The sequence below is a fragment of the Aphis gossypii genome, chromosome 1 (genome assembly GCF_020184175.1).
Source record: "Aphis gossypii isolate Hap1 chromosome 1, ASM2018417v2, whole genome shotgun sequence".
NCBI classification, from domain to species: domain Eukaryota; kingdom Metazoa; phylum Arthropoda; class Insecta; order Hemiptera; family Aphididae; genus Aphis; species Aphis gossypii.
The window spans coordinates 11800123-11824382 of record NC_065530.1 but is presented as its reverse complement, the minus strand read 5'-3'; the positions used below and the strand labels follow the sequence as shown (position 1 = coordinate 11824382).

Below are 24260 nucleotides of genomic sequence, written 5' to 3'. Positions count from 1 at the left end.
AAAATATTGCATTAAAATAACCAAACTTTTTATGTAAAATTATATTTTACTATTGTACTTATAATAATTTATTATAAATATTTTATTTTACATACTATGGGCCAATGCGTATTCCAATGTGATCGATGATCTAAGGGCAATTCACCCAAATCAGCAATTGTTGAAAGTAAAGGGCTAAACATTATTGTACATCCCAAAAATGACCAAATTGTCACAAAATATTTAATTTTTTTAATGTTCTTTTTATAAGCACCATTTGGATCCATTCCTCTTTTTACTGACCAGTTGAAAAAATGTGTTTGTATAAAACTGTAGGTGGCTACGATGGATTGCTTATTTAAAGCAATTACTATTAAGTGTGATGAGTGAAGTATACCACATATTATGTAAAGAATTAACTCCATTATCATGGACATAGTCTGTCCTTCCCAAATAATGTACAATGGTGCGATTATAAGCTAACAAATAAACATAAATAAAAAGATCTTTATAAATAAAGATTTTATAATAGGTGTAATAACTAATAGTATAATTAGTAGTCATAGGAAGATATTTAAAATACTGATAACTAATTCCACTTTATAGCAACAATGACAAGTATATAATATCTAACATCTGCCTGGATAAGTTATAAGTTCTCATCCATTTAATCATAATTACACGCATGCAATTTAGATTTTATGAAAACTTAAATAAATACAATTATTTGAATTGAAATGTATTTTAATTTTTACTATGATATAAGCATTAATTTTTAAATTAATAAGTCTACAATGTATGTGATTTATTTTATAGTTGATAGTTGTATAAAAAGTATGATGGATGATGTACGTTTCTGAATGTTAGAAAGTAATAAATCAAAAAAAGTGTCGAAAAAAAATTGAAAATTGCTCACCGATAAAATATAGTTAAAAATTCCAAGATATATGATGTATTGAAAAATATAATTATATGGATGGCCAGTGTTTACTGAGAAAGCTATTGCTATAAGTATTTGATAAAATTTCATTTCGTTAACAGCAGTATTCTTCATTTAAATAATTACGATTTTCGTTGGACTTCACGAGTAAGAATAAAGAAGAATCATATTTAAAAAAAAAATAATAAAACGATACACAGCTAACGTATGATAATATGAGGTTGTAGGCAGTGGTCGTATTCTTTGTAAATTTTACATGAAGTGACCTGTTATATGTATATACTCCTTCATAGTTATTTCGTAAAAAATTTAACTGCATTTTTTAAAATAACAAATTTTTAAGAAAATATTAGGATAATAATACACATTAATTGTCAACACACGATATTATGACATATTTATTTACATATAACTTATATATTTTAATATTATCTTCTACATTTTAAAATGGTAATTTATTAACATATACATTATACATATATATTTTATTGGTTAAGTTATTTTTATGAGAGTTAATTACATTTTTACAAATTAAAACTACTACACCAATAACGTATAATTAAAACTTGAACTTTGAAGGGAAATCTTGGAACACATAAGCAAATTTATTTTTGGATTAAATTATTTTTTTTAATGAATACAATTTAAAGTTAGTTATAATTAAATTTTTATATTTTTCCCTCCTTATTACATGCCTACATGTATTATGTAAAAATGTATACATGTACAATTTTTTCACGCCAAGAAGAACCTTTTAATATTTCAGTTAGATATCTCAGTGGCGAGGCGAGTGCCTACAAAACGTAGCTCTAATGGTAGATGCATCTTACGCAGCTGAAACATTTACTCATTATATTTTGAAGACTTTCGTTGATAATAAATGATAATAGTTCTTTTCCATCATACCTATGGGCAGAAAGTCCATCATATGATATCAGGACTACGAATGCACCCGAAGCATTTCATCGAAAGTTTAAGGGTCAATTTGATATAAGCCATCCCAATTTATTGTTTTACTACAATCAACACTTCGATAGAAATTCTAGAGGAAACGTTTTTAAAGATATATAGTATTATATCATATTATAAAAAAAGAGAATAATGTTGGATATATTTAAAAAATATATACCTATATAATATAAAAAATCATTTATATGACATCGGTTTACTTTTTGCAGGAAAAAATAAATGTTTTAGTATAATATGAAAAATATGAAATAAAATATTATTTATATGACATTGATCCATGTTTTGTTGGAGAAAATTAATATGTTTTAATATAATATTAAATAACTAAAATAAAAATAATAATTAAATTTTTTGGAAAACTATACAGAGCCAACGAAACATAGTTACCATTTTGTCAGAAACAGATTCATACCTATTCAACCTATTCATAATGACAGCAATACGGCATAATATTATAATATTATATCTGTACTCACGACAGTGAAGTAGATAAATTGACTATCCAAGACGCCGCGTTGTAATAAGTGAAACACATGAATATTACAATATAAAAATATGTAAAACATAGTTTTTATTTCACGAGATACCTAAAATATGTTTCTAATAGTTCTAATTTTTTAACAAAATGCCACACAACCACCTAATCTAATGTTAGACTTGTTAGAGGCTAAAGATAATAAACATGTTAACCGAAAAATTAGGTGAAATTATATTAACTTTATTAATTACAAGTGTTTCCCATATTAATATTATTTAAGTTTTACTAAATTATTACAGAATTTAATAAGTAATTATGTTGTAATACTGTTTCATTGAGAAGAAACAAATAACGAAATCGTAAACTGAACAATTTTTAAAATTATTAATTTAATAGGTGTCAATTATTTTTTGATAGAAATCGGTAATATACATACATAATATAATATAATATAAATGCATATGATTTTCTGTTCTATAAAAAAATTATAGCATGCATTCTTACAATATTTTCATTGTATAGTTTATAATATATCATAAATTTCCAATTGAATACAATAAATTTAATTTAATCGGACAGAGTATGCAATTCAAAATTAAATTTTATTCAAAATTAAAAAATAACAATTATGCACCTATGTAAATTTGATTTGTTTTCTTTTTATAAGCTTATAGATAATAGATTCATGAAATTATAAATTCAAGAGTTATTAATACTTTTATAATTTATATATTATCATTTTTTATACAGTTAATAAAATTTTATATTCTTTTACCGAGTGTTTATATTATATAATACACAAATGCACACTACTATATAAATATCTATGTCCAAGTACTTGGTTGTTGTTTATCTATATTAAATCTTAAGGCGTTGACCATTTATGTTTTTAATAATACGTTTAGAATTGTGTACACTTGTTTGATAACTTTGGAAATCAACGATCTGGATGCTCTTTCGTTCGAAAACAAAGCTGAACTTAATGTCAGATCTCGTTGAGTGCGTTGAAACATAATCACGAGGAGTTGTTTGTTTTTGTTGGGCATATCGTACCACACCATGTTATAAATATGATTTGACAAACGTGTATGCTGTAAACATAAAAATGTAATAATAATTTGTAGGTGTGAATATGATATTTTTATTTAGTATAATTACTATAATGTAGTTATGTAATTGCATATACAATTGTGAATAATCGAATACTATTATAATTTATGAGTTTATAACTAAGAATAGAATATTATGACAGATTTTGATGATTATAGTCATAACTTAACCAAAAAAATACTTTCATCAAACTTAAAAGTTATAGAACCAACTATTATACAATATATGAACTGTACAAATCAAAATTAAAAAACAACTTTTAATCTGTAAATATATACGGTAATGAATGAAACGTTTACAAAATTCGTTGAAAACTTACGGTAATAGGACTTCTCTTGGCTATAATAATGGCCCACAAGAATAAACATTTCATATTAAAGAATTCGATTCTTGTTTTACCATATTTTAAGTTTTCCATATGATATAATAACGGATGTACAATATACATTGTATATTGTACATAATGATTAAATTAAAATTAAGTTATTCATATAATCGTTGTGTTATATCACGAGTTAAATTAAAATAAAATTTCCGAGAAAACAAAATTATGCTAAGCTTTAACTTTAGTCTAAACACTCAACATTTTAAATAAAATAAAAAAATTAAAAATTAGTGAATCTCACTAATGAATTTAAAGTAGATTTTTATTATACGTCATGATAGAAAAAACAGAAAAAGTTTAAAAGGTACGTGCAAAACATTTAACAATTTGTGAGTTTCCTTAAGATACCCCGTATCTGTGGAGTATCCACGATATACATTTGTTAGAAAGTTATAGAATAAAATTTAATTTTGTTAAAATAATAGTAAACATAATATATTATACCAGGCTTAGTATGACTTCTCCGACGTGACAATGAAAACAAATTGGGAGTAAATTAAACAATAATGAACCAGCAACTTTCACCTTATAACCAATGGATGCATTTACCTATTAAAAATACATAATAATATTATTCTTTTATAAAATATATTATGATTCATCTCTATTTAATCAAAAATTAGATTTAAATAATAGATTAACAGATACTATACTTTTGTTAAATTATAAATAAGGATGGCCAACACTACTTGAACTACGATTATTTCAATAAGGATGACCCACTTGAAATATGATTTTAAATCATCTAAAAATCTAAAACAAAGTAAGTTATAAAATTACCTTTAGTTAGTAGAGTTAGAATGTTTAATACACGATACTCTATAAAATTATAAATTAGAATCTGAGTACAGAGTGAATAAGGGTGAGATATTGTTATATGCGTATTAATTGATTTCATAACGATGTAGTCCTTGTATTTTAGTATACTATGTTTGTATTAAATTCAAAAGTTTTTAATAGCTTATTTGCTAAAATTAAGTTAAGTAAACTAAATAACTTCATAAAATACAAATAACTTATTATCCCGTTGATGTCTACCTTGCTTACACTAGTTACACTACAGTCTACATATATGAAAATAACACATATAATTTCACCAACATCTTATTTTCCACCCAAAGACTAAAAAATAGAGTTTTAGATTACTAAACATGAAAAATGTAATAAAATTATTTATAAATTATTATTTATTAAATATATTAGACATATTTTTCAATGATACATTATAAAATCAACTATCATGTATTTATTTCTAATGCATTCAATACGTATTATAAACATTATATATAATTGAGTAATTGATAACTTGAACGTGATTTAAAATAATAAATATATAGGTCTATAGGTATATAATATTTTATTGTTACTCACTTAATAATTATTTGATGGTGACGTATACAATCAATAAAAAGTGGTTGAAATTGTTTATCTCTCTTATACTTAAATGCATCGTTAATTCCATCTAATAATATTTCAAACTGGTTAGTTAATTCGTTCAAAAATACCATAAAACCCAAGTTGAATGACAAAGATGAAATGTATAAAATAACAGTGAATAAGACTTGCACTGCATAAATGATTCCATACATACTAATTTTATTGGTATCGACAATCTGGAATATAAAAATATCCATAAATACATATGAAATATCAATAACGATTTAAAAGTTATATAATTAGACATATTAAGCATATTAATTATTATTTAATTTATTATGTGTACTATAACCTTATTTCGTGTAATAAATAGGTACTAATGCTACCTACTTGACACATGAGAATTTTAATTTTTTGAAAAATAAATTCAAACACGATAAATATTGAACATTGAATATTATATACTAATAGTGAAATAAAAATATTATCATTGAAGGATTATTTTACAGATTTATAACAATAAAAAATATTCACTAATAGGTATATTTTTAATATAACAAAGAAAAGTTCGATACATCCGAATGAATGTTTAATAATTACTTATTAAGATTAAGTCTTACTCGTATTTAATAAATATTATAATTTATGATGGATAACTACATTTTTTCTCATTAAACGTAAAACGATGATGATTTAATTATACAAAATACAAATGAATGATGATAATATGGCTGTCTGCAATAACTCGCCCTTATGGCTTATACAACGGAATCAGTTGACTAAAAGGTTTAGATTATTAGAATCAATAAACAATATGTACTATAGGTACTTAATCGTTAATTATAGTAATCTATACTAACTTACCTTTGGCCAAAATAAGACGAAATGTGCTCGGTTATCCAATGGTAGTTTCCCAATATCGTTTATGGTTGATACTAAAGGCCCAAATGCAATAGACAATGATAATGTCGCTAAAGGTATGGCTAAACTTTTAACTGTTTCTATATTTTTTTTATAAACTGCGTTTGGATGCAATGATTTTTTGTTAGACCAGTGAATAAATTTGGTTTGTATAAAATTATAGTTAGACATAATTGCTTCATTTTTTAAAATAAATACCAAAAAAATCAAAGTGTAAAGTATTCCAACTATCATGTATTGAATTAACTCCATACCTAAAGACATTCCTGGCTTTTCATAGAAAAAAATGTATCCTGCAGCCAAAGTTACCTAATAATTCATACAAAATGTACAACTTTTATTTTATTTTTATTTTAAGACAAAATGTATTATTAATCATGATAATGTATTACGAGATAAAAGTATTGTTAAGTACTGATGAATAATATTTTGTAAACCTCAAATGAGCACTTTGAAATAACTCTATTTAGTACCTATATAGTATATACTATTTAAATAACACATTCATAATATTTTAAGATTCGGAACAGAATGTATTGATTTTACAATGATGTGTGTTTTTCGTATATCATTACTTTTTGGCCTTTTATTGGGTTATGAAAAATTTTTAAATTTTTAACTTTGGAAGTAGTTTTTATTAGCAAATTTGATCTTACTGGTACTGCGTTAAGGTTAAAAGTAAAAAGTGAACAATTTAGATACTTTTACTTAAAACTAACTTCAAAATTGAAAATATTTTTCTGCTCCAAATGGTAATGATATTTACGAAAAATGAAAAAACACATATTAGTGTAAAAACAATACTTTTCCATAAAATCCAATATAGTGTAAACACTAAATGTGTTTTAGTATTATGTAGGTACATACAAGTTAGGTTATTGTATTGGTAAAAATAAAAATAGCATTATAAAATTGATATTACTCACGAACATCATCCAATCAAAAATATAAAAATGCATTAAAAATTTTGGAATACAATCATATTGACTAGTGTTTAAGAAAAATGCCACAGTCATAAGTATTGTATAAAATTTTCGATGGTAATTTTTATTTTCAATTAATGTCATTTTATTTGTTTTAACGATTACTTGATGTTAAGAACATTCAGAGAAAAATGGTTTATTTTAAAGAATCCAGTTTAACAAAAGAGTAACGACTAATATTATTTGAGGTATTTAAGATAATAAGAGGGTTGTAGACAGAATGAACTATTAAGGTAGTGTTTATTATTTAAAATAGATATTTGGTATTATAGTTCTGACTGTCAAACGAAGTTGTATGTAAGTATATATTTTGTATACTATTTTTATTTCTAATAAAATATTTAGGTAAACTTATTAAGTGTCAACAAAAATCATAATAACATAAATTAGATTTTAAGTTTAGCATAAACTATACGGATAATAGTTAGAATACCTTATACTAAAATACATTTATGAATAATGTATCCAGTATTATTATATGTGTCCATATATCCATGATGTGAATATATGTATAGTTAAGGTTATCAATATAATTGTTGTTTCGAAAAAAAATACTCCTATATATATCTCACATTTTTCTTGCTTTTACGGGAGGACTATATAAATCAAGACATTATTTAACAGGAAAAAAACAAGAATTGTTATTTTCATGATATGGATACCTATAGTAATAGTATTTTCAAGGATGAATATATTCTTGAAATGATATTTTTCAAAACTGTATCAAACCAGGAAAATATAAACAGTAAAATATTAATGTGGAACGATAGGTATATTTCAGGAATCATATAAATAAGAAAAATATTGCTCAGGTAGTTAGTTGAGCCAGGAGTCAGGACTCAGGACTGTTTACATCGGGAAACCTAATATTTTTGAGTATAATATTATCACCGGTTGTCGTTTGCGCATCACAATAATAAAACAATAACATATTACATAGTATTCTAATAAGTATAATAATTTTTAACGAAAAATATATCATTTTGATATTCTTTTAAATATTTTTAATTCATTTTTTTGTATTTTATAAATGTCAATAATAATTAATAAAAAGTTTTAAATTTATATGGGATAATTTACCATTGAAAACTGGTTTTGCGTAAAACTCTCTGTTTTCCCGTCATTTTTTTCATTTTTGTGATTTTTTTGAAAACTGCTGGAAACTTTTTATTTTTAAAATGTATAATGTATCGAGGATATTCAATTTGTCACCGGAAATTACTCCTGAAGAGGCAATGATTGGGTTCAGGGGGATAATGCCCCTCTTGTCCCTTCACCCATGGCTACGGACTGGAACGGAACACGTCGAAATATATTATTATATGGGAACCTTAATTGATTCATAAATACAAATATTTATTTAAACCTATGAGATAGATTTTAAAAGTTTAACACTAAAATTTAACTTAATTTACAGTGTACCTGAAGTTTATTATCTTTTATATCAAAACAACAACAAGCATTCCTTTTCCAATCAATTGCTTATAAGTTATAAGTCTCAAATCTAATTCCAGAAGAAGCGTCTGTTACTAAAACAACTTTCTCATTCAATTTTTCCATTTTTGCTTAAAATTTGTTTTTTAACTGAAAAAATTATTCAATCAAAACTTATCGATGTCCAAACAAAAACTGAAATACTGAAATAAAATCTGAACAGTTACATTTTTATAAGAATAATATGCAGGTAGGATGGTACTTATATAAAAACATTAAAAGAGAAGAACTTATAAACTTGTGTTCTATTAATTATAATCGGTTGTAATCAGAATTTTCTGATTTAAATTTCTGATTTCGTTCATAAAAATCAATAAATAAATATGTATAATGTATATACATTATATCCATCTAAAATGTATAGTAGGTATTTAATATTTAAAATTATGTGATATACATACTTATTAATAAAATTTGATGAATGTTTGAAATAATGATCAAAGAAAAAACCTAATATTAGTATCAAGGTAAATTAATTCACCTTGATTATGTATTATATTTTATTTTCTCATTGTCCAAAGTATACTTAGTATACTATAATAAATTGATTACCTACATTACACATATTTTAAACACTGTTGTACTGACAAGAATTCTATTGTTTAATGACAACAAAATAATAATTATAATATATATAGGACATAGGAACATCATTAACTATAAAATAATTGTTAGGTACTTAGGTATTAAAAAAAAAAAAAGAACTGGAAATTAAATCAAATGGCTTACACAATTTAGTTGTTGGTCATTATAAAGTTTCGCTTCGATTAACCATCAATACGCACAAGACTAAAGCGAAAAACAAATATTGTAATTGTTATCATGTATTTTAAATTATTTAAATAATTCGTAAGTTTGTAAAAATAACCCTAGACTTAATATGACCTAATAAATTATAATCGTACAAATTTCAGAATTTTTATAACTAAACAAGGAGTGGTCAATGATTACGCATATAGTCACAATTATTGTACTTAAAATTAATCCTCAAATTTTTAAATTAGTTCAATTTTCACTTTCATAAATAAATACATTCTCTTAATTCATATATCATATAAGTTTATTAGGCTTACAAGTGGCAGAACGGTTGGGTTATACGACCAAAGCCGGAAGTGTGGGCGTGTGGCGTATAGGGATCTAGCGATCGACTATATTTTAGTTAATTTAACAGTACTAAATTATGAGAAGTCTTTTTAGGAGAGGCGCACTGCTCACAAAGTGACAATACGACGTAACTGTGAACACAGCTTATATATTTATCGATTAATAAATATTCACAAAATCCAAATTGAAGTTGTTTCGTTATCTTCGTTATTATTTCATTATCATGTTTAGATTGTTAAAAGTATTTTAAGTATTATATAGGTAATTGTAAATTTGTAAATACCTATCCGATAGCTAAGTATCTCTTCTTTATAATTATTTTATTTTTAATAACTATAACAGCCATTTAAGGGCCTAAAATTATTTTGCTCGCTTCGCTCGGAATACATTTATAAAACAAGTGCGTACCTACTCGTATATTCTTACTCTCATATTATTTTATTTTTTAATAAAAGTATTCATTCATAATATTAATACATTAATTTTTTTATCAATAATATCATTAATGTTAATTTTAGTTAATATTTATTTGTCAACACCAGTGGCGTAGTTATGGGGGGGAGGATATGGGGATAGATCCGCCCCAGAGCTTTTTTTTTTAATGTTTAATGCATTGACTTATTGAGCCCCCCACTTTGTATTTAACCAATTAATTATATATCCCCCCCAGAACAAAATCATAACTACGCCACTGGACTCAATACTCATTATTATAATTAAGCTTTCTAAAAGATCATGTGACATTGAACAATTGAATAATTTTTTACACACTTATGTTTTTTTATAATCGGTATTCTCATTTCCTTACCAGTTACCACGAATCACGATCATGCTCTAAAAATATACGATATTACGACATTATTATAATAATGATAATATAGATAATATAATATAATATTCATTAGGTATCTATAATATACATACTATAAAAAACGCACTACAATTTCATGTATTATTAACGTAAATCCGTAAACGCATACTTATTAAGTATTTATTTCATTATTAATTATGTACCAAATAGTAATAAAATAAACTGTTTCCAAATTATTATTAATAAATAGGGCTCTGATTTTAAAGCATATGCTTCTTTTTTATACATGAGATAGAAATCTAATTTTCATACATAAGTTCGTTTCACGTCATACCGATTCTAAATAAACCAATTTATTTTTGCTTTTTTCGGTTTTTATACATATAAATGCTATTTTTGTTTTTTTCACTTATTTCAGTTGTAGGATTTTTAAATGTTTATTATGCTACTATTGAAATAATAAAAAATTGAATTAATAAGAAACATTAATTAAGAAAATTGGATCTATAGTTCAATAGTTGGTACTTTAAGAGATAAAAATGTTTAATATTTTTCAAAATAATCGGGAAAAATAAACTAAAAGTCAAGAAAAAACGAGAACTTTTACACAATTTCAGTTTTTGACAAAACCGGTTTGGTTTTTTGGTTTAATAAAAACGAATAACTGTAGATATTTCAAATTTTTACCAAATCTTTACATAATTTTCAAAATATTTTGATTATTTTTCAGCTATACCTATTTATATGAATAAGAATTAAAAAATTTTTTAAACTTTTTCTATTTATTTGCTTAAAAATTATTATGTATTCACTGGACAAAAATGCTTGAAAATCGATTATGAAACTCCTCATAAATGTTTTATTTTTTATTAAAAATATCAAAAATCTATGGTGATATTTTTTTATGAACGTTTAAAGTTAGAATTTTGACAGAATTCATAATTTATTTTTTTACCTAAAATCTGAAAAGAAAAATTAATTCAAGAATTTTTGTAAGTTTTTAAAATAATGCATAAATAAAAGTTTAAAGTTTTACGACGTTCGATATTCACCAGTAAAATAAGTATTTATCTTCAAATAATTTAAGATATTTTGTTGTATTCCCCCTCTAAAAAAAAAAAATTGATATAATTTTGAGCCTTAAGGGTTAGAAATTATAAGCTTAAGTATAGGGGTCCGCAATCCATCACATGTGGATTGCCTATCTGATAATATACTGCTTGCATAATCATAAGAGATGAATCTCACGGGCAACAGCAAACGGAATGGCTATAATATAACTTGAATAACTCACTTACCTACTGATAAACGTTGAGCCTGACCAATGTAGATCGAGACTTTCAATTCACACGGTACATTCGTACTACAAATTTAGTGTACAATATGAAAGGATTTTAAAGTTGTGCTTGGCACCATTCTTTTGAGATTCCAAATGGTCAATGAAAACGTTTACGTTTTGAACACCGTTAAACAAAATATCAAATAGCAAATTAAACAGAGTTTGAATCATATTTAGAGTTGGTATTATTAACGGGCAACGAAGTGCACGGGGTCAGCTAGTCAATCATAAAATCTAAGATCAGAATACTATTACTTGGCGTATTATGTAACTAAAATATTATTATGTACATTAAAACGTTTCAAAACTAGTAATTGATTTTTTTTTGACAGAATTTATATTTTATCATTTTATATCGGTCGGTATACTTTTATTTAGTACTCACTATTACATATTTTGTACACAATATTATATAATATTAATAATGTTATTAGGTATTTAGGTACCTATTTATTATCTTATGAAAATGTAGCCGTCGGGGGTAATTTCCTACCTCGAACAGTTGAACTTGTATGGGGTGGATGGCCTGTAAAGTCAAAACCAGGAAACGGCAGTAACCAACATTACCGTCAACCTGTTACTTACACTTGATCAGGGTCGGCCGGTCGGCCGTCGGCGGTCGTTTATACGTTTTTACAATATTTATATTCGTACGTATTTTTTGACGGTCGAAAATGTTTTAAACTTTGTTGCTTGTGCCGTCATAGTTCAAGGTGGGGAACACTTGTGCGCGCTCATTCGACGTGTCTGTTATCTACCGTCGTAACTACCACGGGGAACCCGCGACCATGAGATAAGTGATAACGACCGCTGCCGTGCGTAATAATAACAGTGCATAATATTGCCAATATGTGATTCCACTCGCCACTGCAGTGTGGTGGTCGGCCGTCGCCGCGTTCGCTATTCGGCTCTATTGTCGTCGTCGTACCTAATATTATATATTATTAATTTTCCTTTCCTATTACGTATTATTCCTCGTAACTGCCGTTCTCATTTATTATTCACGAATTCAGGATAGTAGTTATACCTTTACGGCGTGGTTCGGTATATTTTGTTATTCATGTATGCGGTACCTAACGAATCGATGAGTGGAGCCCTCATAAATCGTGCGCGCTACTCGTTGTAGTAACACGCGACCAGAAAGGTCGTAAAAACGGATATTTTCAAGAAAAATCCTGATCCAATGTAAAACGCTATAACCAACCATGGTCGTAAAAAAAGAGTACAACATTGATTGGGTTTTGCCAAAACTCAGGAATCGACGGTTATTTTGGAACGTCGCGTCTTGCATCACATTAGCTGCCGTCGGTATATTCAGCAAGATTTTCATCAGTGAGTATCCGCGTCCATTATCTTGACATGTGCAAAGAGCTCCTCCTGTATGCCTTATGTGTTTTTTGTAGAATGGTTCAACAAGGCAAAAGTATACAATCTCGTCTCGTTCGATAAAGCGATCAATCGACCTAAGCACGTACCTCTCATCACAGTATCTAACCATGATTCTTGTTTTGATGATCCTGGTATTTGGGGTAAGTAGATGCACATTTTTCACTTCACTTTTTTGTCAACTCTAATTTGGATTTTCTTTTTTAGCTGCACTTGGTTGGAAGAATTTAATAATGTCAAATAAAATGCGCTGGGCATTGGCCGCCAATGACATATGCTTTACAAATCCATTCTGTGCACATTTTTTTATGCTTGGTCAATGTGTGCCAACGATTCGAGGTGCTGGAGTATATCAGGTAAATTACATTTTTTTATTGTAAATTATTATTTTGATTTTTTTATCATGGAATTGTACCTACCTAGGTAGTTAGATTGTTAGAAATAAATTTAAAATATCATTAAATTCTAAAGATAGCAAAATAACACGAACTAGAAAAAAAAATTTAATTTAAATGATTAGGTATATTGATTATTATGTTTATGTTTAAAATATTCCTAATAAATTATAACTTTATGTTATAAATTTCCCCTATCTTAGTTTGTAGGTATATTTATTATCCATCTATCAGTTAAGATAGGTTTTGGTCTTTAAGTATATTTTAATAACATTTTTATTTTCAATTAGGTAATTACTTTTTATATTTTTAATGTGTGCATAAATTATGATTCTTAACAATGAATTTTTGATGGATTGTTTTATTATTCAAATGTATACAATTATTAAAAGTATGTTATTGATTTATTAAGTATGTCATTAAAGGTCATATATATATATATATATATACATATATTGAACCTTAGTTGATTGATTTTTTTACAGTTTTTAATTAGATAAAATTTGTTTATAGTCTGATTTTCATTAATTTTTATTTTATTTGATTAATAAATTATTATTAATGTTAGGTACTTAGTGAAAATAGTTAACAAGAAGAAAATTAAGCAAATTAAGCAATTGTTACTTTTATGATGTAGTTATTATTAATCAGTTTTTAATTTATTCATATTAAATAGATATTATTTATGGACAACTTTTTAAAAAAATATATATATTATAGAAATTCTTTTAGATATAGTTGAATAGTTGATGTTTATTAAATTTTAGCATCTAATTGTTGTACTTTAGTATGTAGAATTTCTTTAATATAGCATGTTAAGTAATGTAATAAGTAATTTATCTATTAGACTATAAAAGTACAAAACACATTATTATTAATTAACAAATTAAATTTACGTTCTATCAAGCTACAAAATGTATCTATATTAATAAAGATTAATAACATTTTTAATTTTCATAGTTAGCAAAATAATAACAACTATTTCATTTTCATTTTCTTCTATAACATAAATGTTTTTTGTATTTTACTCCTATAATATCCTTGCATAGTTGCCATAGTTAAGCATGGGCGTTCATTGGGGGGGGGGGCAAGATAGGGCACTTGCCCCCCTTGGACAAAAAATATGAATTTGTAGCTCAATAAATATTACCATAATATTATTATTATTTTTATTATCTTACATTTGAGATTTTTTTTTTTTTTTTGACCCCCCCCCCCTAAAATGTTATCTATGGGCACCCATGTAGTTAAGGAGATATGTAATGATAATTTGAATGCAAAGCAAGAGTTAATTTATAGTTTAATTTAATTATATTCAATTTTTGATAACTATATACCTATATTGGATAACGAAAATCTATAAATATATTTAAAAAAATAATTTTAACGTTTACAGTACTTAATTTGAGTAATCCGTTTGCATTTTATGAATGTTTAAATAATCATTCAATTTGCTGCTACTGGGTTATTTATCAAACCCTAAAGTAAAATTCAGAAGTCAAAATGTTATGTCGATTTAACAATATCCATAACGGCCGTAACTGATAAGAACTAATAAGTATAATAATGGTCGTACTAATCAAACCTTTCTAGATATCACTACCCCACCCCGAACACTGAGTCTATAATCTGTATTCTATGCACTATAAAATAGGAATAAATATAAATTGCCCAATAGCAGCAAATCGAATGAATATTTAAATGTTCATAAGTTTCAAACAGATACTCAATTTATGTACTGTAAACGTTAAAATTTTTTTTTTTAATATATTTATAAATTGTCCTTATTAAAAATAGGTATTGCTATTTTAAAATCATAAGTTTATAGTGCTTTATCTTATAAGGGGGGGGGACAGTTAAAATTATAAAACAGTAAAACCTAGAAAGTTTAAAAAAAGAATTATCTTAAAATTCCTAATACTTACCAAGTCATTGACTGGTACATGATAAAAAATCACCCTGTATTATATATGTATACAGCAATTTTATAATTGAGATTGTTATTAATAATGACTATATCTATTTGTATAAGTAGCCAGGTAATATTACCAATGTAAACTTCTAATCTAATCTTTCTTATAAATAATATAATCAATAAATGTTGATTATAGTCTATATGTTTTTAACATACAGAGTGATTCACCTAGCGTGCTCATTTTTTACCTTTTTTTTCTTAATAATACAGATATTCAATTTATTTTCTGACTCTTAAAATATTTAAAGCATACCTACTAAAAGACCATGTATTTGTATTATTGAATATTTGTGGCATTTAAGAAGTGTTTTAAGTAGTACAAACATTTGTTTAATGAATAAGAATCACCATTTTTTTTTTTTTAATTATTCAGCAAATGATTTTTTTGGAAAATATTACTGTATCTAAATCAAAATTTTATCAAGTAGTTTCCAACTTATTAAACTATTTGTTTAATAGATAGTTTATATCTGTTTGATATCACTCCATCACCAACCTGTATACAATTTATCACTGTTTATTGTTTGTTGTACTATGATATTTTTTATACAGTATTTCAAAACTTTCAAATAATAGTGATAATATTATGTGAGTTGGTGGTGAAACAATAACAAACAAGTTCCAAACTATATAATTAGGATAATAGATATCTGATATGTTTTATATAATAAACATATAACATGAAATACAATATTATAATATTTATATAAAAAAAAGTTAGATAAGAGAATTGGTCAAACAGAATGGATATAATATATTGTATTGTTTTCTTTTTAAACGATTTTATATGATTTATAAGTATAAATTAAAATATTTTTAATAGCTAATTGTCTAAATAATAATTAATCACTTATAAGAACATGACTAAATAGAAATTAAATGTATACAAATTTAAATTATTTGTGTACTAACTATAATGCAGTGAAATATTTAGGTTATCTCCACTTATAGACCCTTTTCAATTTGTTACCTTTTTACCCCATCTCTCCTAAAGTTATTTTTAAATTATATTTGAGTATACAGTTTGTCATAGACCATAGTATTAACTGTAAAAAGATATGTCAATTTACATTTTCTAATTAAAACTTATTTAAAAAAAATCAAATCAAAATTAATTTTGTAAAAAAAATAATTTTAATTTGACCCAAACAAATTAGCTTATACTAAACATATCACTGGCTGGGTATCTTAACTACTATCATAGATTATTATTCTTAGAACATAAACTTTAATATGTGTCTTTTTAAATATTGATTTAAATACATAAATATTTTACAAAAATTATCAAAACTATAGTAAAACTTCTCTATAACAGACCCTTTATTAGATTGAATCCTCCTTAAAATGGAAAATGCCAATAGTCCCGGTTCAAATAATACAATATAATTCTACCTCCCTGTAATGGAAAACTCTTTATAACAGAAAAAATTGCTGGTCCCTAGCGATTCTGTTACAGAGAAGTTTTACTGATGTATAAAATAAAATATATATAAATCTTATTTGAAAAACAAAAGGTTAGTATTACCATGGGTTTCTCTTTAAATAGTATGATAACTCTATTATTTCAAATATTATTGTTAAAAATGTTTTAAAATTTTAAAATCAGACCTTGAATGACAATATAACTAAAAGAAAAAACACTTGGAAGATGTTTGATGAATCGCCTTGTATAACAATATCTTATTATAATATAGAGTTAGGGTATTTAGTTATTTTCTTTTTTATCTATATAATCAATGCTTACCAGCTTAAATTATTGTTATGTAAATAAATTATTTATTATTATTATTAATTTAATATTATTTTATTTATTTTTTCTATAATATGTTTTTTTAATGTTTTTAATGTATATTTTAAGTGATGGCCCCTTGTTTTAAATATTTGCTATTATAAAGCTCCAATATTATTTAATATACTCATATTTACTGTTTAATTTGATTGTTTTAAATATTATATTGTTAGAAATATGGTTTCAAATCATATAATTAAAAATTGTTATTGTTTATAAAAAAATTCAAGTTTTTCAATTTACGTAGCTTAATGTTTCTTAACACAATCATTTTAAACAATTTTTTAGTTATAGTTAGAATTGTTTATAACTTTCCTTTTATTTAGTATATTAGTTATATGATTGGTTTAATTAAAATATTACAAAAATATTGTGTTTTAAAATGTTGTTGTATTGATAAAATATAATAATATAAGTTTTAATTAGCCACGGACAATATTTTTAAATTACAAAACCTAACTAAAATATTTATTTTTTATTTTAATATCTATTTTTTTTTCAAAATATTTTATTTTAAAGTGTCTATAAAAATAAACTGTGTTTATATATAATTAAGATTTTTCAGTTGCAGTAAGAACTACTCATTAGAAATCTTGTATTAAATTTCAATCTTTAGTTATAAACACTGAACATTTTATACATTTTTAGTAACAAAATTATTTGCAAGTTTTCATAATTTTGAACTTAAAATTGTTATAGCTTATAAATATAAATCATGCGTTAACATTTATGCGTATCATTTAATAACTTTAATATTCCTAAATAGTTATAATAACTTATAAGAAACTTTTTGTCCCACTGAAAATAGTTTTATCAACATTAATAGAAAAAAAAGTATCAATAAATAATTAGAAATAGTTTATTTACAGGTAAATTGGTAAATATCCAATGTCATAAGATTTTTAACTTCTATTATTCATAAAAAAAAGCCTATTTGATAAATTTTTTTTTACTTCTAGTTTATTACCAAAAATATCCTCAACTTTTATTAACTTGAGAATTTTTTACCGAAATTTTTAGAAAAAAATCATTTAAAAAGTGAAATAATATTTATTAAAGCTTAAAAAGTCAAAATGTTGGATGAGCTGGTACTGATTTTCAGTTCTTCGGTTCTATCAGTTTTTTGAAAATTGGAAGAATGGATAATTATCGATATCGAATATTTTTTTCTAAAAAACTACACACTAATATTAGTGCTAAAAAATAAGTTCAATCTTATTTGAACAAGCAAAATATTAGTCCAGATACTAACATGTTCCAATATTGGAGAATGAATTGTGACTTTTCTGAACTACAAAAATTATCATTTAAGCATCTTTGTGCTCCACTAGGAAATGTTTTTTCTGAAAGATTTCTCAACATCAGGATAGATTGTTAATAACTAATAAGAATAGAAACATAAATTATCTTTGCTTAAGTACCATTTACTATCTAGCTCGCTATCTAGTATCCAATTTATGTATAAAATTGTATGAATATTTTGGAGCACTTTCTATGAGAAAAAAGAATTTAAGATAATATAAACTCTTAAATCAATAATAATATTGGTAAAATTTATAAATACATTCCTTACTTTATTCAAAATTTAAAACTAATGTATTTTTATTTTTTCTTAAATATAATTAGTGTACATTTTGTTACAGGAGGCAGTTAAGTTTGGTGTAGAACTGTTGTCTAAGGGTAAATGGCTGCATATTTTCCCTGAGGGGCGTGTTAATATGAGCAAAACCTACATACGCCTTAAATGGGGAGTTGGTCAAATGATATATGAATCCCCTGTTTTGCCTATTGTTGTACCTATTTGTCATGTAGGAATGGAAACTATATTGCCTAATGAACCACCATATTATTTACGAACTGGTCGTAAAGTAACATTTAATTTTGGTGAGCCTATTGATTTAAATGGACTAGTATCGAAATTAAAAGAATCCAATGTGACTGAAGAGGAAGCCCGTAGATTAATTACTGAAAAAATTGAAGAAGAATTATATAAATTGCAAAAAGACACAATATTGTTACACAACAAGTTAAATTCTTGACAGTCTGGCTTGCAATGATTGAAATATAAATACTTTAGAGTAGAGTTTCAAGAAATGCATTTTGCAAGGAATGTCTTCAAAAGCTTAAAAAAAAAAACAGAAATACTTAACAGTGTTATGTATGAATATTAACAAATTATGTCTGTTTAGATAATTTACAGATAATTCATAAAACTTTATGTTTTAGTATTGTTAATAAGTAGTTTATTGAATATCACATATTTTTATGTATAAACTTAATTGTATAACCATAATCATTTGGTCCTCAATTATATATATTATATATATATTATTTTTTCAATAAATATTTTTCATAAATGTATCTATTAAATATTTTAAATTAAAAATGTATCCATATTTGACATTTCAGTCAATAACCTCCGTCCAATCAAGTATACGTGAATGATATTTATTCAAAATAATTTATACTTAATTACATGAAAGTCATTTAACTATATTTTAATATAAAATTTACTTAGTACTTATTTTGAATGGGTACTTTGATCATGGTTGTTTCAATAATAAGCATGATTAGTCAATTTCTTAATACCTACTTCTGGGAATGTAAAAAAAAATTTTTTTAAGACATACTTTGCCATTAAAACAGGTATGAGACTTGTTTTTAATTTGTTTTCTTTTAGCTGTTATATAAATTCATTGTAACTCTTGCCAATATTTTGTGTACCAAATGCAAATTATATTGTGTTTGTATTATTATTTATTTTTATTCAGTTTAATTATAATACTTATGTATTTTTCTACTCAAGATCATTTATAATCATTGTTATACTTAAAGTTATTATAGTATATTGTATATTACAACATAATATTAATACATTTTTAAGTATAAGTTTTTTTTTTTTTTACTTATTATTGACTTAAGAATTGAGCTTAGTGTCAAATCTATTTGTGTTACACGGTATTATTTTAAATCAACAATGTGGTCATTGGTTACCAATTTCGGGACACATTGTAATTTAATAAAATATATTATCACCTAATTTAAAACCAATTATAATATTATGTATTTACTTAATATAATATTATAATTGTAATAATTTTTTTTACAAATTTGTTATTTAAAATGTTAAAATTACTTAAATTAATAATAATGCTACCTACATTTTTAGATGTTTTGTTAACAAATGCTAAAATGCTAGTTGTATTAAATTATCATTTATTAATTTTAATTTACATGGTTGTATAAAAATTATTAATATTTAGGTATCAATTGTGTATAATATATTAAACTGTAAAATATTGAATTGCAGTTAACAATATTTTAAGTGTGCATATAAAAACTTATGATTACAGGAGGTCAATAATTAATTACTATTCATTTGGTTGTGGACTGGAATATTTTGCTCAACTTCAATTTTTTAATTGTGCTTTTTATTAAATTCTACATTTACGCACAACCTAAAATACATTGCCATATATTTGTTCAAATAAATCTTAATTTATTTATTACTAAAAAAACCCTATTTAAATTTAAGTATAATATTTTCTTCAATTAATAAAATGTTAAGGTGTTGTAGTATAATCATTACATACCTAAAATATATATTTTAACTATACTTTATTTTTCTTATACTGTATCAAAGAATATTGTGTTTGGATTATTCTTCAATTCTTAAAAATATTTTTTCTGCAATATTGACTAAGTAATTGAGCAACGAAAATAATTATGTGCATACATTATAGGTATTGTATAATTAGAATATAGTTATGTGATTTTTATGATTTGTTATTTTAATAAAATACTAACTTACTTCTTAATACTTGTTGCATTTTAGTTTTTAATAAAATGTCTTTTAACAGGTCTGAATTGAATCAATTTTCTGTTTTAATACTGTATTAAGTACTCATTAAATGTGTACAATATATATTAATTGCATTTTAAGGAAAAATTATTATGCTACAAAATGAGTTTCAATTATAGAATAGTGGTTTTTATATTAATTATTGTTTGAGTAAGACCATATAAAAGTTTATGATATAATTAACTAGACAATAAAGGTAATTTTTGTATAATTATTAATTACATCAATTTGCCAAAATTCTTTTATAAAACTTAATACTTATTTAATATTTTACAACCTAATACCATATCATAAACTTAGCTGCTTGACTCATATTAATCACCTATATCATTATTAGGTAACTAATAAACCCATATAATGATGATCATCAATAACAATAGACAATAGTTTTCAAAATATGAAATACTTGTAGTCCTTGTCTCTGTGAATCTTATGAAAAAAAAAACAGAATTATCTCCATTATTCGATATTGCAATGGTTAAGTAAATCCTCACTGGACACTGTATGTATGATAATAGTGCTGTCTCATTTTATAATAACTCAGATAATTTAGCTTCACTAATCAGTTTTTAAAAAAATTTTATTTTTTTACATGTTTTCTACCGTAGTTTCATTTTGTGGTTGATAATGATAAATAATAAATGAAAATTAGATATTTTAATGGTATGGCTTTTATTTCCTTTTCGATTATAACTATAACAGTAGGTATATACTTATCATGCTGTTTAAAAAGCCACTGGCCAAAACAACTACTAAATCAGTAGTAAGTCTAAAAAAATCATATACTATTATTACTAAAATGTAAAGACAAGTGGTTTTTCTTTTCTCAATTCAACATTTCTTTGAACCATTAAAATATTTTACATACAGTATTATTTATAATACACAAATTTTAATATATTCTTTTAATAATAAAAATATTATGTATTATATATATGAAAGGCATAAAACGCTATACGTAGTTGTATCTAAATTACTTTTTAATCATTTTGGTAATTTGTCTTTGTAATTTGGACAAACCAAATGTGATTTGCGCTCATAACATATTTTTTGTTTATAATAATTAATATCTTCAGTTATTCCATACGCGGTAACTTATAAAATAAAATAATATACTGAAATACCAAATAAAATAAGACGTAATAAATCTGGTATGGTAGCTGAACTAATATAATGCATCGTATGATACTCAAACATTTCGAAATACGTATTTTCCTAGCAAAATTTTTGTTAATTTTTTTTTATATCTTAAATATACCTATATTTAATCATCTAACATATTTTGAATTGGACTATTATCAAACTTAAAATTTAAAAACAAAGTTTTAGGTAAGTAGTAAGAAAATTATCTGTATGGTTGTACGTTTACTTTTTACGATATTTTAATGTTAAAAAAATGTACACTTGTTAGTTATTGTTCATGGTGATATGCATTTTTAAATTATAATATTAATTATAATAATATATACTAATCATGAATTCACTTAATAACTGAAATATCGTAAAAAAATAAAAATACGGATAATGTTTTTACTTTCAAGTTTAATCAAGGTCAATTCGCTGTAATACTATAGCTAACACCATAAAAGTGGTTCTGCTGCAGAGATTATTTTTCTATGTTGTACAATAGTCAAATGTAATACACGCGGCTGTGACATTCTATATTTGTCTTTTACTTCCGATTGCAATATACCTAAAGAGCCTAAGCTCTATAATTAGTGAATGGCGGACAATTCCCCCCGGACATTTCCCCACCACAACCGATTGTTTTTGGCGTAGTAGGACATTTTCCACCCATTTTTTTTTTATAAGTTTATTATTTAATAAGAAATAATTTTTTTTCAATAAGATATAATTTTGTTTTCATAAATATAATCAATTATACCTATCAGGGCCAATGGTCGTTGTTGCCAAAATTAAATAAAAAATAATTTTTTATGTGCAACCAATAAGTACATAGATGTGGCCTCTCTAATTCTAAATCCCGGTGACATTTTTAATTCCAGTCCGCCCCTGATATCTACTATAATTACCTATTATAGTAGATGTATATTTTTGATAAATTCAACTACTTAAAACAATAAAATACTAGAAATATTATATTTAAAAGATTGTCTAAATAAAAAATAATAATACTACTGTCTACTAGCATACTGTATTATTCACTAGTAACATTTAAATCTAAAATTGTATCTAATACCTACCCAATCAATTACTGGGTTGTCAAAAACTATCTTAATTATATGATTTAGACTACTATAGTACTATAGACTACTAAGATAAGATTCTTCCACATTTTTTAACCTATTTTACTTATATACAATTTTTTTACGTTTTATTATATTATGAAAAAAAAAAATGTAATTCATAGTATAAATTTATAAAGTTAATTATAATATAATTGACTATATTAATGAAAAAAAAAAAATTCTTATTAAATTGTTAAATAATAAACTTAAAAAAAATGGGGGGGGGAGAAATGTCCTACTACTCCAAAAACTTAAAACAGTCGGGGGAAATTGTCCGGTTACCCTCTAAGTATACCTATAACGGATATAACCTATATGTATTAATTATAACCTAAATTGTACACCAAACTCAATTTTATTTTTTATTTTGAGCAAAAAGATGAATGTATTAATTTTACAATATTATGGGCTCATCACATTATTTTAGAGTACCTATTCAAAATACTTAAATTTTAACTTTGAGGGTAGTCCCAAGTAAAATATTCATTATCGGATCTGGTTTGTATCAAAAAGTTTTTATACATAATATAGTCATTTCTATTTATAAATGGATTAATAAATTGAAATTTTGTCCACCTCTTGAGAATTCTCCTATGGGCACCCTTGTCAAAAACCCTATAGTGTTTTATAAAACAATAGGAGAAGAGACGAAAAACTAGTGCAAGTTATTGAAGATCGGGTGCTTCTCTTCGTCGAAAATACCAAAAAATGAAA

The 24260-nt window shown here is 24.7% G+C and overlaps 2 protein-coding genes across 2 annotated transcripts; one reads left to right on the top strand and one right to left on the bottom strand.

Moving 5' to 3' along the window:
- Positions 1-2887: 2887 nt before the first annotated feature.
- LOC114128419 (uncharacterized) lies at positions 2888-7263 on the bottom strand. Its single transcript, XM_027992933.2, has 6 exons — positions 7086-7263; positions 6103-6468; positions 5233-5474; positions 4515-4614; positions 4306-4410; positions 2888-3457 (listed from the first exon to the last, which is right to left on the bottom strand). Exons 1-6 carry the CDS (start codon positions 7224-7226, stop codon positions 3248-3250), a joined length of 1164 nt encoding a protein of 387 aa, XP_027848734.2. The 5' UTR covers positions 7227-7263; the 3' UTR covers positions 2888-3247.
- Positions 7264-12694: 5431 nt separating this feature from the next.
- On the top strand, positions 12695-21253 carry LOC114128420 (tafazzin). The gene is made up of 4 exons (XM_027992934.2): positions 12695-13222; positions 13294-13419; positions 13484-13632; positions 19079-21253. The coding sequence occupies exons 1-4, from the start codon at positions 13096-13098 to the stop codon at positions 19472-19474; spliced, it is 798 nt and encodes a 265-aa protein (XP_027848735.1). The 5' UTR covers positions 12695-13095; the 3' UTR covers positions 19475-21253.
- The last annotated feature ends 3007 nt before the right edge of the window (positions 21254-24260 follow it).